General features: G+C 36.9%; 2 protein-coding genes across 2 annotated transcripts; one reads left to right on the plus strand and one right to left on the minus strand.

Annotated features, from left to right (window-relative positions):
* Positions 1-6,533: 6,533 nt before the first annotated feature.
* Positions 6,534-8,357, minus strand: LOC135802247 (probable cytochrome P450 4d14). Its single transcript, XM_065315797.1, has 2 exons — positions 8,136-8,357; positions 6,534-8,073 (listed from the first exon to the last, which is right to left on the minus strand). Exons 1-2 carry the CDS (start codon positions 8,278-8,280, stop codon positions 6,686-6,688), a joined length of 1,533 nt encoding a protein of 510 aa, XP_065171869.1. The 5' UTR covers positions 8,281-8,357; the 3' UTR covers positions 6,534-6,685.
* A 4,362-nt stretch (positions 8,358-12,719) lies between these two features.
* Positions 12,720-14,520, plus strand: LOC135802308 (uncharacterized). Its single transcript, XM_065315873.1, has 2 exons — positions 12,720-13,126; positions 13,196-14,520. Exons 1-2 carry the CDS (start codon positions 13,109-13,111, stop codon positions 14,105-14,107), a joined length of 930 nt encoding a protein of 309 aa, XP_065171945.1. The 5' UTR covers positions 12,720-13,108; the 3' UTR covers positions 14,108-14,520.
* Positions 14,521-15,021: the final 501 nt, after the last annotated feature.

Here is a 15,021-nt window from a genome sequence, read left to right on the forward strand (position 1 = left end):
TTTTTCCCATTTAATACGTGTATCTCATGAACTCACTCAACTTTAAAATTACATTCTATGCCTACTTTTAGTATTGATAGTGTTAAAGTTATAACTTTTGAAGTGGTAGTACCAATTATTGGTCATTATTGTAAGTAGTACTTACTCGCGGATTTATATTGGATTACTTCATATAAGAATAAGTGGATGATATTAAAATAAATGCAGGTTGGAATTTTCGTTAAGGTGCAATAACACGTTTTTTTTTTCAGTTCGTGAGCGAAATGTAACTGATGATTACTTATTGACCTAAAGGGAAACTTTATGTTCTTCACCTTCAACGCAGTCTTTCTTTATCGCGTTTTCGCACAAGTCAGCTTGCCGCAAACGCAGAGCACACAGAGCGCACAGAGCAAAGTGTTGATGAATTATTGGGAGAAAGTCCTTGAAGAAAACCGGGTGACATTTATATCGAAAATGAGGCACGTAGCGGAAGAAAGTGAAAAATAAAAATACGAAAATTATACGATACACTACAAACAATCATTGATATTGATATTAAATTATCATCAACTTCAAATAGTTTGTTTAGCCAATATAATAAATGTCAACGTGTGGGTGTGTTGACATTTTATTTTTGATTTTATTTTGCATACATATTTAGAGCTCGGTTAAATTTTAAAATTTGAGTTGTAAAGTTTATGACTTCATAACTTTGCGATGTCGTGTGTGATGTACCGACGAAAACTAGTAGTTTATAGTTTTACACGATAATTACGGGCGTTAGGTAATAACGTATAATCATCGCGGGCATTCATAACGAACGCTCGGACAGCCCGCAGCTCGAGTGAAATGAATCACAGAATCAGGTTAGGCGTGTTAGAGATGTGTGCCTCAACTTCTTGTCCGTCTCTCGTTTTTGTGCTTCTCTTTAGCCAACGAATCGAGACACAACTCCAAAGGTTACTAGTGTTACACACAAATAAAACTATATTTTACTGTCTAAGCATTAAATTTTTGCATTCAAGAGTGAGACATTAAATTATTAAGAAATAACAAATACTTAGTTTAATATTACTGACATAAACATTTTACCATGTACTTACTCTAAAACAAATTCATTTCATGCGGAATATGCAAATTTGATTGACAAAATTAAATTCATGGCAGCCTAAAAGTCGTCCCTTTGATAATACGCAAGTCTAAAGTAATGAATCCAATTAATCAAGACCGCACTCGCTGTTTACTCGAGCAAAAGTTGCATGAACATAGCAAATTCAAGAGCAAATAACTTTCAAAGTCCATATTTACGGCGACTGCCACCATCGTTGTCTCCCGTCTCTATCTCGTCTGCTTCTATAAGGGAAAATGTGTCGCTGCTATAAATAATTCAAAGTTGCACATTCCATTAACTTTAACATTGAGTTACGAGTAGACGGGCATCTATAGGTACATGTTCTTGTTGTGTTTTTCTGCAACTTTCTCTTAGGTATTTTTTTTTAGAGAGAAAAGAAAATTTTGTTTTACATGTTTTTACTTTTAACACTCTTCTTTTTTATTAGGTTTTACATAAAGTAGGCGAGGTAGGAAAGCGAGGGCGGTAGTAGTAAGTTGGTTTTCTTCCAGCTAAAACGCTCGTAAATGTGCTCGGCAAAGTTTTAATTAAATCACCGACGTCTGGAGCAAAGCTCACACCGCTTCCGCCGTTTTCATTGCTGTGGCTCAAGTTTTCATGATTTTTGTTCCTTCCCGAGGCTAATTTACTGTTGAACGTTGAAAATCATATTATTAAGTACTCCATTCTATTCTCGATCTTATTAAAATATTTGAAAATATAAATTCGATTAGTTTTTATTTAACTTGAGAATAATACTTGGATAGATGTAGTTATTATTGAATATTTTGATAATAATTTAACATAGAATTCTATTGCCTTTAATATTAAATTCTGAATAAAATTCTACTTTTAACTACGCAAACAATTTGTTCATCGCGTTAATATATAAAAGTTATTGACTATTAAAGTTTATTTTTGTATTAATATGCACAACTGATTTTAATTAGTCTATTAAATTGGTTCAAAATATGTTATTAGTACAATAAATGCTAAAATAGATGCAGAATTTAATACTGAACTAATATTTACAGAAATTATTATTTTAACTTAATTGGTTTTCGAGTAATTAATGAATTACTATCAACAATGAACTTTTAGTTCACGCGCACGTTTCCATCAAAAATATTCCTTATTATGTTAATACTTCTTACATTATTCTATTACATCGCAAATTTACCGTGACAGGTTTTCTTGCGTCGTCTCAAGTTTCTTGCGCATTTTCAAGACGTGCAGACATGATATCATGTTGTCGTGACACATCTTCATTTCCTTCGTTTGATTGATATGCCAATAACGTAACATAGAGTTGGCGGTGTTGGCATATCATAAAGATGTAAATTAAATTCTGCGAACCTAGAAACCACGAATCGTTTCAAGCATTTTAAAGAGAAATGTGCGAAAACACATGTCCTAGCATGCATGCATGCACTTCCGTATTGGCATAAAGTTTTTATTATCCTTGAATTTTTTGTTGTTAGATTTAAGTGTGTTTCTATTTATGGATTTACCTGGCATTTGGTTTGTTTGGTTTTCTTTTCTTGCCAACTTTGCTTGGATATTTTTCTCGAGGGAATACCGAGCTTAGCATAACAACACGTAACACGAGGTGATTTTTCTTTCGCTTACCTATCGTGTTGACTGCCGAGAAAACCGCTGGAAAGTCGGGAAACGAGCGCACGTGAAAGCAGGAAACTTTGACCTAATTTCCGAAACCAAACCGGACATTGTTTTTCTTTTAACTTGTTATTTATTAACTCATAATGATTCTTTTTTTTAGTAATATCATGCGTAATAAATTAAATTTAGTGATTTTTTAATGACGTAATTGTATACAATTAAATTATTCGTCTCGAAACAATGGGCTTAATAGTGTGGCTCGTTTAAGTTTTAGATAATCATCATACCAACCTGCAATTTACGTCAGTTGTGTCTACGAGCATGTGTATTACGCAAACGATTTTTTTTATTTTACAACCAAACAACGCAAATGATCGCCGATCAATGGGATTCTTCGACTGTCTTTGCAATTCTTTAAATTCTGCCTGCAGCGTGAAAGCAAGCATTATTGTCTTGTACTCGTAGATGACTGTCGCAAATTTTAATTGATCTTATAATAATTGCTAAGCAATCTTTCGTGAGTCACGTGTCTCATCTCGAATGTAATATACGTACACTTTGTCTAATTTAAAAAGCCATTTATTAACACTAACATGTCGCAATTACACTTGTTTTGTTTCTAATTAAAATTAGCATAAATTATAAACATGAATGTGAAAGTGATTGCAATCCAGCAATATATGAATTTTAATTTAATATGAAAATAACTTAAAAACATGCGGGCATTTTTTAGATACTAATTAAATTTTATTACTTTGTACACTTTTTCTCTCTATTTCATTTCGATTTTGTTGCAAAAATGTCGTTTTCAAATATTTTCAACGTGCAAATTGCGTTTTGAACTTCTCTATTTGTTTAACCCACTTTCCAGTAGCTAAATATTTAGCGTACAGCGTTATGCGTTCGATCAAATTCGTACCCGTACTCATACTCCACAAACAATTACATTTATACACATATCGCATTCGCTAATGCCACTTCTATTATTGTTACTGTTCGAATCTGATAAGGTTACCGTCGAGTGCGGGCGAACATAATGCGCATCGATTGTACTTTCTCCGGGGATCTTTGTGCATCGAATCGGATATGAGCAAGAGTACAATGTATACTTTAAAGCACAAAGGAGACATGGAATAAAATAAATAATTAGGGAATATTTATTATAAAACTCAACAGCTTGAAAAAATATTAAAATTATTTATTTTATTGTTTTAAGATTTTTTTAGCAGTTTTTCTTTAATAATAATTTTAGAAGATGTTGAAATGGTTGAAATTTATTTGTGTCACCTTTGTACTTTACTAGTTACTCATGTGCAATGCGATAACTATTTTAATACTAGTTGATGGGTTATAAAATCGAGTACCACGTGCGAATGTGCGTGCTGTTCAACTTTGACATCGAAGTTTCTTTTATTAGTTTATTCATCAGATGCTTTATATGCTTTTCCGCATGCTGCGTATTTCAAAACGTATTCATAATAAAAATTAGCTGATGAGAATAGTCAAAACATTAAATATTTTATTCATTATTGTAAATATTTTATATACACACTTTTATTAATGCTCTTCTTTATTTGTATTTAATTTTAAGTGTGTATAAATTCAAAATTTCCACCGTGGTTGCGCCCAACCGGTCGAACTTTCTCCTCCACCTCGAAAAATCTGCAATTCATCTCTGAACTCATCTACACGAGTTGTTTTCATTAATCAACAATTAAACTTAGTTTTGACGCTGTGCTTTTGCTCCCGTTTTTCGCCATTCTGCTCGGAGTGATAAACTTGTGATTTCACAATAAAGCACAATTTGTTTCGTCACTTTCGAGTGTCGAGCTGCGCTGATCTTGGCACTTTACGATATTGCTCGAATAGGAGTCAAGACGAGCTGCAAGTGGTTTTAGCACTTCATCCACTTGCTGCTTTTGTCGAGTGACATGTGTCGGCAACGGATGTTGGTTTTGCAGCCTACACTCCTGCATACAACACTTTCTCCGGTTTAATTTTAAAATTATGCCAATAATTTTTTAATATTTCATATATTATGTTTGTATTTTTAGAAAAAGTTGTTATATTATTTACATAATTTCGTTAGAGATGTGTTGAATGTAGTATGTCATTAGCATATTACGTGTCATTTATCTTGGAACTGCTCATCGCGATCGTAATTAACAAGAAATTTTCCATTTGCAAAATTAATGATAGATGGACCCAAAGTAAGTGCACATCTTCCTTTCCGACAAAGTTTACATAACACATTCTCGGGCAGTTATAATAAATTAAATAATAGCTAGATATTTCCAACATTAGAGACATACAAATGCGTTTTTATACAATTTCTGCTTACAAATCTCCTCATTTCGTATGTTATCCTGCGCACACTTGAAACCGAACAAAAACAGGTTCAACTTTTAATGTTTAAATCATTTTGTCGAAGACTCGCTGAGACTGACTTGGTGTCATTGGTATTTAAAGATGTAATTATCAATTATTCACGTGCGCATCAATCACACACGCATGTGAAATTGACAGAATGCACATTTTTGCAATTAAGTTTTGCAAAATTTACACACAGCCTCAATTGGACTTAAACTTCATGATTGTTACTTTCGTTTGAATGATTTCATATTATATTAACGACACACTCGGTCTCAGTTTTATTTCGACGCAACTTGAGGGATTGCATAATGTAGGTCGCAGGCGCGTTTTTCTTCTATCGTTTCATCTTTACGCGCATGTACGAATTGTATACACTGTATACAATGTATGTACTAAATAGTGCGTTGACATTTATATTTTACTCTGCGCATGTATTTCATTCTATCAAATAATCACTTTTGTAACTTATTATTACATACTAACAATGATGCGCGTTTCAATGTGTATTTGTAATGACTTTAGTAATAAGTTAATTACTGCGTAACATTTTAATCGCACTTGCAAAGTGTGGATTGCTCATTTTTGTGACTTTTCAAAAAGTGTGAAACTTAACACGGAATAACAATACTTTTAACATCAACATGAATTACCTGAAGAGTTAATTGAATTTGCATGTATATTCGGTTAAATTAATGTTGTCGCAGTAATAAAGTAGAAATTTGCTTGTTTGTCAAAATGACTTAAACTTCAAGTACCAGAAGATTTAATTCTTCTTAGTATTTTGCATAAATTACTTACCTGTATAGTTAAGGGGTTATATTCAGTTATAATCTTTGTAATATTTAGTATTTTACTGATCTTAATTGAAAGATAAATAAATCGGCATTTAAAAACTTCAAAACATAAATATCTTGTATTTAAGTTTTGGTAGAAGCTAAAATGTTAAAATAATAGCAGAAATTTTTGTTGTGGTCAAGATCTGATAATATCCTCTTAATAAAATAAACTCCGAAACATATAGCACACGCCATTTTCGATTTCTATGCAAATAAACAAATTCTTTCATCTTTTTCACTGCTTTGCTATTTTGTACGTATACATCATATGTATATGTTGTGAAAACGTGTAAATTTTGGAATTACATTATCATCGTTTTGTTGGTGGCTGAGTTAGTGGCAGAATCTCTAACGAGTTGTGACGCCGAATAAATTAAAATTAACTCTTCTCAATCCGTCGTGATTCGCGTCCGCGTCTAACTCTGTTCGCATACAATTTATTATAATTGCAGGCGCGCTTAAAATGTGTGGAAAATGTTAGGATGTTAATGAGTTTGACAATCAATCAGAGGTTTTGTTGCTTGGCGCTTGCGCTTGCTGCACGAATATTCTAATCGTTTTGTTAAATCCTTGGACCGTTTGACCTGCGGTCGTATTTTAAAAGAATTAAGTAACTGGCAAGCGCTACAACATCTTTATTATTTTAATTTTTGTTTTCGATTATAATTTACTGAATTGTTTGCTAATAATTTTAACATTCCTGTATAAGTGATGTATCAAGGTGGCGTTACAGTCATCTAAATCAATATTTGTTTTGGTTTTTTTACCACTTTCTTGTTTTTATTGTGAGATTTACTCCGTTTTTGGACATTAGAACAACTGCTGATGGAAGGATACATTCGTGAGGAGGGTTTGTCATCCCTAGTTCAAAATGTCTGCATACTTTGCTAATTGTAGCTTTCATTTCCATCATTGCAAATCGTTGTCCGATGCAATTTCGATGACCGGCACTAAATGGCAAGAATGCAAAAGCATGACGTTTGCTTTGTTCAGCCGGAAGGAAGCGCTCTGGTATAAACTTCTCCGGATTGGGAAAGTTTGAAGGGTCTTTATGAATTGTCAAAATAGGAATAGCAATTGTCGTTCCCTTGCGAACATGAATATCTTTGTAGTGAAAATCTTCGGAGACATTGCGAGCAATACTAGGTACAGACGGATAAAATCTGAGGCCTTCTTTAATGACCATTTCTAGATAAGTCATATTTTTCAAATCTTCACTGGTGATATTTCTATCGGGTTCATTAGCGAATATACTGCGCTGTTCTTCGATTACTTTTGATTGGATATCAGGATGTTGCGCGATGCAGAATAGGGTGAAGGATATTGCAGCACTTACAGTATCGTGCCCTTCAAACATGAAGGTATCTACTTCTTCCATAATATCTTCGTCACTCAATGGTTTACCATCAATGGTCGTTTGAAGGAGTAAATCTAAGAAAGCCGTTTTTTTCTTTATACCAAAATCTTCATCGTTAATATATGTTTCTACATCAGCGTTATTGTTTATCAAAGTAGACTTATTTTCTTTACTTAGTGCTTCTCTTCTGGATTTAATCAAAGACATGGTGTACTCTTTTAAAATCTTCAGAGCTTTCCGTTCTTTCCAGTAAGCAGGTGTGAAGATATAGGTTGCTTTTAGATATGTTATTGGATTTACAATATGATCGTAGATATTTGCCGTCATAAACTTTGTAGCCCAGACGTAGTCTGATTGATCATTAAGTTGTGAATTCATACTAGTACCCATTGCGGTTTCTACAATGTTATCCATCGCAGCTAATGTCACATAGTGTGCTATGTTTACCACACCAGCACCATCTTGTTTATCAATTGACTTCTGCAATTGTTGAACAAGTATTTGATTGTTCTTATTAAAAACCTGCACAAATTGGTCTAAAACTTTAAAATGAAAGGTAGGCGTGATGGTTTTTCTTCTCAATCGCCACTTTGCTGACTTGCTAAGAAGCAGACCGTCACCCAACCATTCTTTTAAGAAAATGTATAGTATACTTTTATTAATGGTAGCTTGCGAGGTAAGGATATATTCAACTAGGTCCAGATCAATCGTAACAATACCAGCCGTCCATGGGATAGTCATTTTGTAAGTTTTACCATAAATATTACACATATCACCCAATCTCGTCATAAGGGCTAAAATAATGCTCCAATAATATTTTTTACTTCTTAAATATTATTACTCAAATAGTACTGACTCGATACAGGATAACATGTCATAAGAGATCCGATAAATGGATACGACGCTGGACCTCTCAATGATTTCAAACCACATAATATACCGTTTAAATACCATCGCCATAATAAATATAACACTAGTGTAACTGCTAGCACGATAAACATTTTAAAATAATTCGCGGCGTATTTATTGCATGCGTGCAACGGTGCAACTGATTTGGGGCATCATCCATGACACGATTTATAATATGACTGCACTTTTCGAGACGCATATTATCTTGAAATATTAAAATGTTTGGATGATCTTTGCGCTAATTTTGTCATATTTATCGGCGCAGCAATTTTATTTGTAAACAACTGATAATTTATTTATTTGCTGCTCATTTAAGATTTATCCTGTTTATACTTGTGGATTATTTGAAGGATCTATTTCAAGATTTACCATTTTTTAATTTTATGATCATGTCTATCGCCTACGTACAAACACATTATCATCGCGTCATTATGCGGTGCGCAAATACAAATCGTTCAAACAATAAAACGCGTTAGTTGCTTGATGCAATGTTTACCGTTACAAATAAATGTGTGTAGCTCTATTTGTTTATCGTGTGCAGCGCTATTACGTGATAGCAAACTTTACAACCACTGCAATAAACGCCGAACGAAATATATTCTGACCAAACGAAAATTTAAATTTGAATATTTCGTTTATTTTTTACAAGTTGATTGCTTTATGTAGATGTAAATTCGGCGTTGTTAATCACGCGTTGACCACACACCGAATCATGGCGCGACGCAGCGCGTTTATTCTTTTATATACCCGAGAACATCATCGGTTTTATCGATGTGCGTCTTGTAGCATCGCAAGTTTTTTACGAAAGCTCAGTGGGTGTTAAAAAGTGAACGTCCCTCTCGTGGCCTAGCCCAGTCTAGGTCGCCGATGTCACCGGCCGACAAAGTTTAATCTTAGAGAAGAAAAAAAATGTATAAAATAAACGTTAAAAGTTTAAAAAGTTAAAGGTTACATAAACGTTCTGCCGTGATAACTAATTTATCTTAATTATTTTGCGTTTATTAAAGAAAAACGTAAAATATTTCATAACCCAGTGGACAGCTGTCAAGTGTCTACTTGCGTAGCGTAGATTTGAGGTTAAGTGCTGTACAGCATTGCCAAATTTATTGTTTAAACACGCGCACAATCATTGCTATTGAGGTTGCACATTGGCTAGTTCGATGTTTGTGCAAACATCGTTCACTACTTCAGCCGAACAGCATTGAGGACCATTAATTGCTAAGCGTTGAATCGAAGGCTAATTACAAATGTTTTCATACGCATTAAAGATTTGTCTTAGAATTTTATGTACCTACGTAAATCTCGTACATTGTTATTACATCAATTTAATTAATTACTGAAAACCAAATTGTAATTCTCGATGTTTATTTGCAACGAAAATTGAAGAAGAGAATTCAATTTTCATTGCAAATTTTATGAATTAACTTTTCATTTGATGGTTTATCATGTTTGCGTATAATTAATTAAAATGATCGTGAATCATGTGTCGAAACATTATTAATTTTCCTTTAAAGTCTTTAAGTGTGTTCTATTTATATAAAAGTTATAAATAATATATGTATATAACAATTTTATTTGATTCCAAAAAAAAATGGCGTTTAGAAAGGATCCTCATTACACAATTGCCGTTTAAACGATGAATGTGTGAACAATGATCGATTCCCATTATAATATATTGCACTCATCGCTAAACTTTCAAAATTAGTTTCAAATTACGCACTTCACGCAAAATATTTGTGTTTTGAGGTTGTTTTATTTTTACAATGCTTTTTTTAATTTTTGTATACCGGGTGTTAGTATAATAAAATTGAAATATATTTGATACGTATTTATAAAAATACAATATACAATATTATAAAATTTATGGAAATTATTTTGCTCTTTGACTCTTTGTAAGTTAGTGCCAACTGCCCACTTTTTACCTAATAATTTATTACAAAATTTTTATTTATTGATATTTAAATTCTTCACAATTTCTCTTCTTTCTTATTGTCACATAGCCACGCTTCGGCTAGCGAAAATGTAATGCATAATTTAATTTCGTAGATTTTATTTCAATCGTTTTGCGTTAATTTGTTTGAGAGAAATGTTAATTGTCTATATAAGCATGGGAAACACAGTGTTTGTTGTCTACGTGTATGTTGCGCATACAGAAATAGAAAACGGAAATTCTCGACGTCGACGACGATGATGATGCATCTCCTCAAACATCAAGTATTTTTCATGCGATTGTTGCTCGTTTAGAAGGTGCATCACTGCGCTGATGAGAAGTTCACGGAATTTCTCAGGCCAATTACGGCCGGGTGCCGCTTGTAAAACGTTGATATAAAATATGGCGTATTACATAAACTGGTTAATTAACAAGCGGCGCGTATGAATGACAGCATTCATTCGATTTAGTTTTTTTTCATTATATTTTCGCTGTTGGTGCTCTCTCACAAACGGGTTTTAGTTGTGCGCTTTTTGCGAACTGAATCACTGAATCAGGAGAGAATTGCATGAATTGGAAATCTGGTTTAAACTTGTATTGTTATTTACGATTTTTCTTTTATGTGTCCATCTAACGATTTTTAAGTGGTTGGGTAATGCAAAGCATAGCGATTTATGTCACATGCTTGATTTACGATTACGATCACAAAGTGTAACAAAGTCGGCGACTGGTGACTCAAAGTTTTTTTTTTGCTTTAGTTTTAAGCTGTTGGTGGTACTTTTGCGTGTTGCAAGAGCAATTTTTCGGTGTTTTATGCATGTTTTGTGCGTGAATTTGCGTACGCCATGCGTGATTTGCATACGAAATGTGTGCGCGTCAGCGAACGAAAGTAAATTTTCGTTTTCTTGCCGGTCAGAAGTTTGGTTGGTTGCTCTTCTCGCCGGCGGTCCTCGCCTTGTCTGCTGGGTGGGACACACGCGTGATACAGATCCGCGAGTGCTCGCGTGCGCGCGCGCCTTCTTTCTTTTTTGTCTTCACTCTTTCTTCTCTGTGCCGGTAAGTGAGAGGATGTGACCCGATTTTTCACCACCCAACCAAAAAATTCGACAAAACTCAAAAGTGTACCTATGTCAATATTCGGCTGTGGCCCGTGTAGGGTGGGGCGGCTCGAAGATGAGCTATAAATTGGTCGGTCGTCGACGACATGGTATCACACAGTTCACTTCCTTCTTTCAAGGTAACTCGATCTGGTTACCACCGACACACCATAAGATGAAACCCTTCGTGGTAAGTTACGGTGCCAAGGAAGGTGCTTCAAGTGCTAAGTTTGGTTTTTCATTGGAATTATAGCTTGTTGCCACCCTTGTGGCTCTTGTAAGCGGACGTCCAGAACCTCCATCGGGTTACAACTACCCGAGGCCGGGCGGTGGTCATCATCATATTGGTTCGGTTGGCATCCACGGTGGTGGTGGTTTTGGTAACAACTTCCAGACCATCAGTTCTGGACACCATCGACTTCCTTCGGAAATCAAGGTGGTGACTTTGGTGGTAACACTGGTTTCACTGACTCCCACTTTGGAGGACAGAGTTCTGGATCCTTTGGTGGTTCTTCCGTAAACTTTGGTAGTTCATCTGGATCCTTTGGTGGTTCTTCTGGATCCTTCGGTGGTTCGTCTGGTAACTTTGGTGGTTCTTCCCACTTTACTCAAGGCGGACACAGCGGTGGAGTAACAGTCAAAAGCACATCTACGTGCACGTCCCACCACCAGAGCCAGAGGAGTTCCGTCCACAACAGCAAATCGCTGTCGGTCAGGCTCAGAAGCACTACAAGATTATTTTCATTAAGGCTCCATCTGCTCCAGCCGCGACTGCCCCAACCATTCCTCTGCAGGCTCAGAACGAAGAAAAGACCTTGGTCTACGTGCGACATCATCTCCTCAGGAGGTTCTTCCTCTTCTCATCACTCCAGCTCTTCCAGCGTGTCCACCAACTACGGACCACCTGGCCAGAGCGGCCCATACTAAGTCATTTCGCACCCATTTTCACACGCACGTAACGGGTAACGAGAGAAGTGCATCGATCATCTAAGCAATTCTTTTCTCGTCTCGTCATCACAGCCATGACGCACACATTTTCTGCATCTACTGGAATGGGACATGTGATAATCCCATTTATCGCATTTTGTACATAGTTTTTCTAGAAATTATATTGTAATGTTTTTTATATGTATTTTTGCAAGTAATACGGTGACAAATAAATGTATTTTTTATTTAAATAATTTATGATGATGATTCTTACCTCAGAACTTTCTTTTTTTGAGGCGAAACGAAAAATTTCTTCTTCAGAATGATGCTAAATGAAGACGAGCATAAAAGCGTTTGTCATATAACCAAAAACACTTCTTATATTAAAAACTTTACGTGACTTGCGTTTTAAGTCTAAATATGACAGAATGATATAAGATTCTAATCCAATTTGTCGTTTTAGTTGTTCCATTCTTTTTGCGGAGAAAATTTACGCCTGAAAAATGTTGAATCTTTGATTTCCCCATTTCGATGAAAGTGAAGTTAGTAAATCGAACTATTTCAAGCGCTACATCAATGCATTACATTGATTCATTGCATACATTAGCGATTTATTGTATCATACATTGTCTACGCGGCGCGGTTGTTGGCTTTCTTGTTGCCGATGGTAAGCGTCGAATCCGTGCGGGTTCGACAATACCGGTGAGAGGTTGTGACCCGAATTTCACTTATCTAAATGTTAAAGCACACTCGCGCGTTTGGCGACGAGGAAGATGTCTCTTCTTCTTCTTCTTCTTCGGCTCTTCGGTTCTTTGGCGCTCACGCGGAGCTATTGGCGATAATGCGGGGGCCCCTCTTGGAAGGGGGCAATCATCGCATGTGCCCCATCGCCAACGATGTATAAATACGCAACGCTGATGGCTCATTGCACCAGACGTGCAGACGCAAGAGTTAATTGTGCTCAAGATGAAAGCTTTTGTCGTGGTAAGTTGTTGCCAAATTAAGATTTTGTTTGGATGAAGAGAGTTTGGTGAAAACATTACCATTTTGTAGGTGGTTGCCACCTTGCTGGCCGTGAGTAGCGCCAAGCCGCAGTACAACTATAATCCTCCGAGTGCACCCAGCGGAAGCTATGGAGCGCCTGGGGGTGGATTAGGAGGAGGCGGTGGTGGCGGCGGCGGGTTTGGGGGAGGCGGCGGTGGATTTGGAGGAGGTGGTCTCGGCGGTGGACTAGGAGGAGGTCTTGGAGGAGGCGGAGGATTTGGAGGTGGAAGCGGCGGTGGTTTCGGAGGCGGCGGCAGTGGAGGAGGTGGTTTCGGCGGAGGATCCGGCGGTGGTGGTGGATTCGGAGGAGGTGGCGGCGGTGGATTCGGAGGTGGTGGCGGCGGCGGAGGTGGCGGTGGAGGTACCGTAACCGTCCAGAAACACATCTACGTCCACGTAGCACCAGAGGAGCCAGAGGAATTCCGTCCACAACGCCCCATCTCTGTTGGACAATCCACTAAACATTACAAGATTATCTTCATCAAGGCCCCATCTGCACCTGCTGCAACTGCACCAACTATTCCTCTTCAAGCCCAGAACGAAGAGAAGACATTGGTCTACGTTCTTGTTAAACGCCCCGACGAAGCACCCGAAATCAACATCCCCACCGCGGCGCCAACGCAACCCAGCAAACCAGAAGTCTACTTCATCCGTTACAAGACGCAAAAGGACGCGTCCGGCGGAGGCGGCGGCGGCGGTGGTGGTGGTGGAGTCAGTTTGGGAGGAGGCGGAGGCGGTGGTGGTGGAGGTGGTCTTGGCGGCGGCCTCGGAGGTGGACTCGGCGGTGGTCTTGGCGGAGGTCTCGGCGGCGGCATTTCCACCGGCATCTCCAGCGGATCTTCATCTACTTCCATTGGAGGTGGTGGTGGCGGTAGACCCGCAAGCAACTATGGCCCACCTGGCCAGAGCGGGCCATACTAAGCCCCACCAAATGTGTTGTGATTCATCCACATACAGTTACCATGGCGCGACCCCGGATACACACCACACATCCTTCAACATTCTACACAACACACAACATTGCTATTCTTCGTGGGTCGCGCAGACCATACCATTCATTTGTACATACCAACAACCCTTAGAACACCCGCAGCGACAAATATGCATGCAGCATGATATGTTACTCGTTTTTATATTTTTGTATATAATACTCATTATTGATAAGATAGCAAATTACGGTGACAAATAAATGTATTTTTAGTAAACATAACTTGTACATGTTTTCATCCTGGTTATTCCTGTTTTTGTGTTGGTCCGTTTATCATGTATTTTTGACGTTTATGCTCAATAAATACATAATTTTGTAAATTTATACTCTTGAGATGCCGAAAAGATCGCGGCTTGTTTAACTGGTATCCTCATTTTATACATAAATTAAATATTTTTTCAACAGCAAAGATTTACACGGGATATTGAATACGTGGGTGCAATTTTAGAGAAATTTTGTAATATTATGCGATTTAAGTTATCATATGCAATACGGTTGCATTTTACGTCGTTGTGCATTATTTCGAACATTGCTACCGCCATCAATCAACTGTTCACGTGAACAATTTTGACTCTCATGCACAGCATATTAAATTTAAATTAATCATGCGCCGCTGGGAATCTGCTAAATATTTATATTGTTTTGCATAATCACAGGCATATAAATATTCAAATACACAGTCGATTGCAACAAAATCTACGTTTTCTATGATTTGATATGTCTGAAACTGCATACTAATACGTTGATTGCGTCGTTAATGAGAATGTCTCCAATATAGTTTCTCGCTTTTTTATACGCCTGTCGAAACGCATCATCTAGAATCGCAGGTATCTTGCGGGTGTATGTG

Source organism: Atheta coriaria, unplaced genomic scaffold (assembly GCF_025399875.1).
Source record: "Atheta coriaria isolate IRGN ID8LTWV9N9 unplaced genomic scaffold, Caltech_Dcor_3.1 hic_scaffold_16_pilon, whole genome shotgun sequence".
Taxonomy (NCBI): domain Eukaryota; kingdom Metazoa; phylum Arthropoda; class Insecta; order Coleoptera; family Staphylinidae; genus Dalotia; species Dalotia coriaria.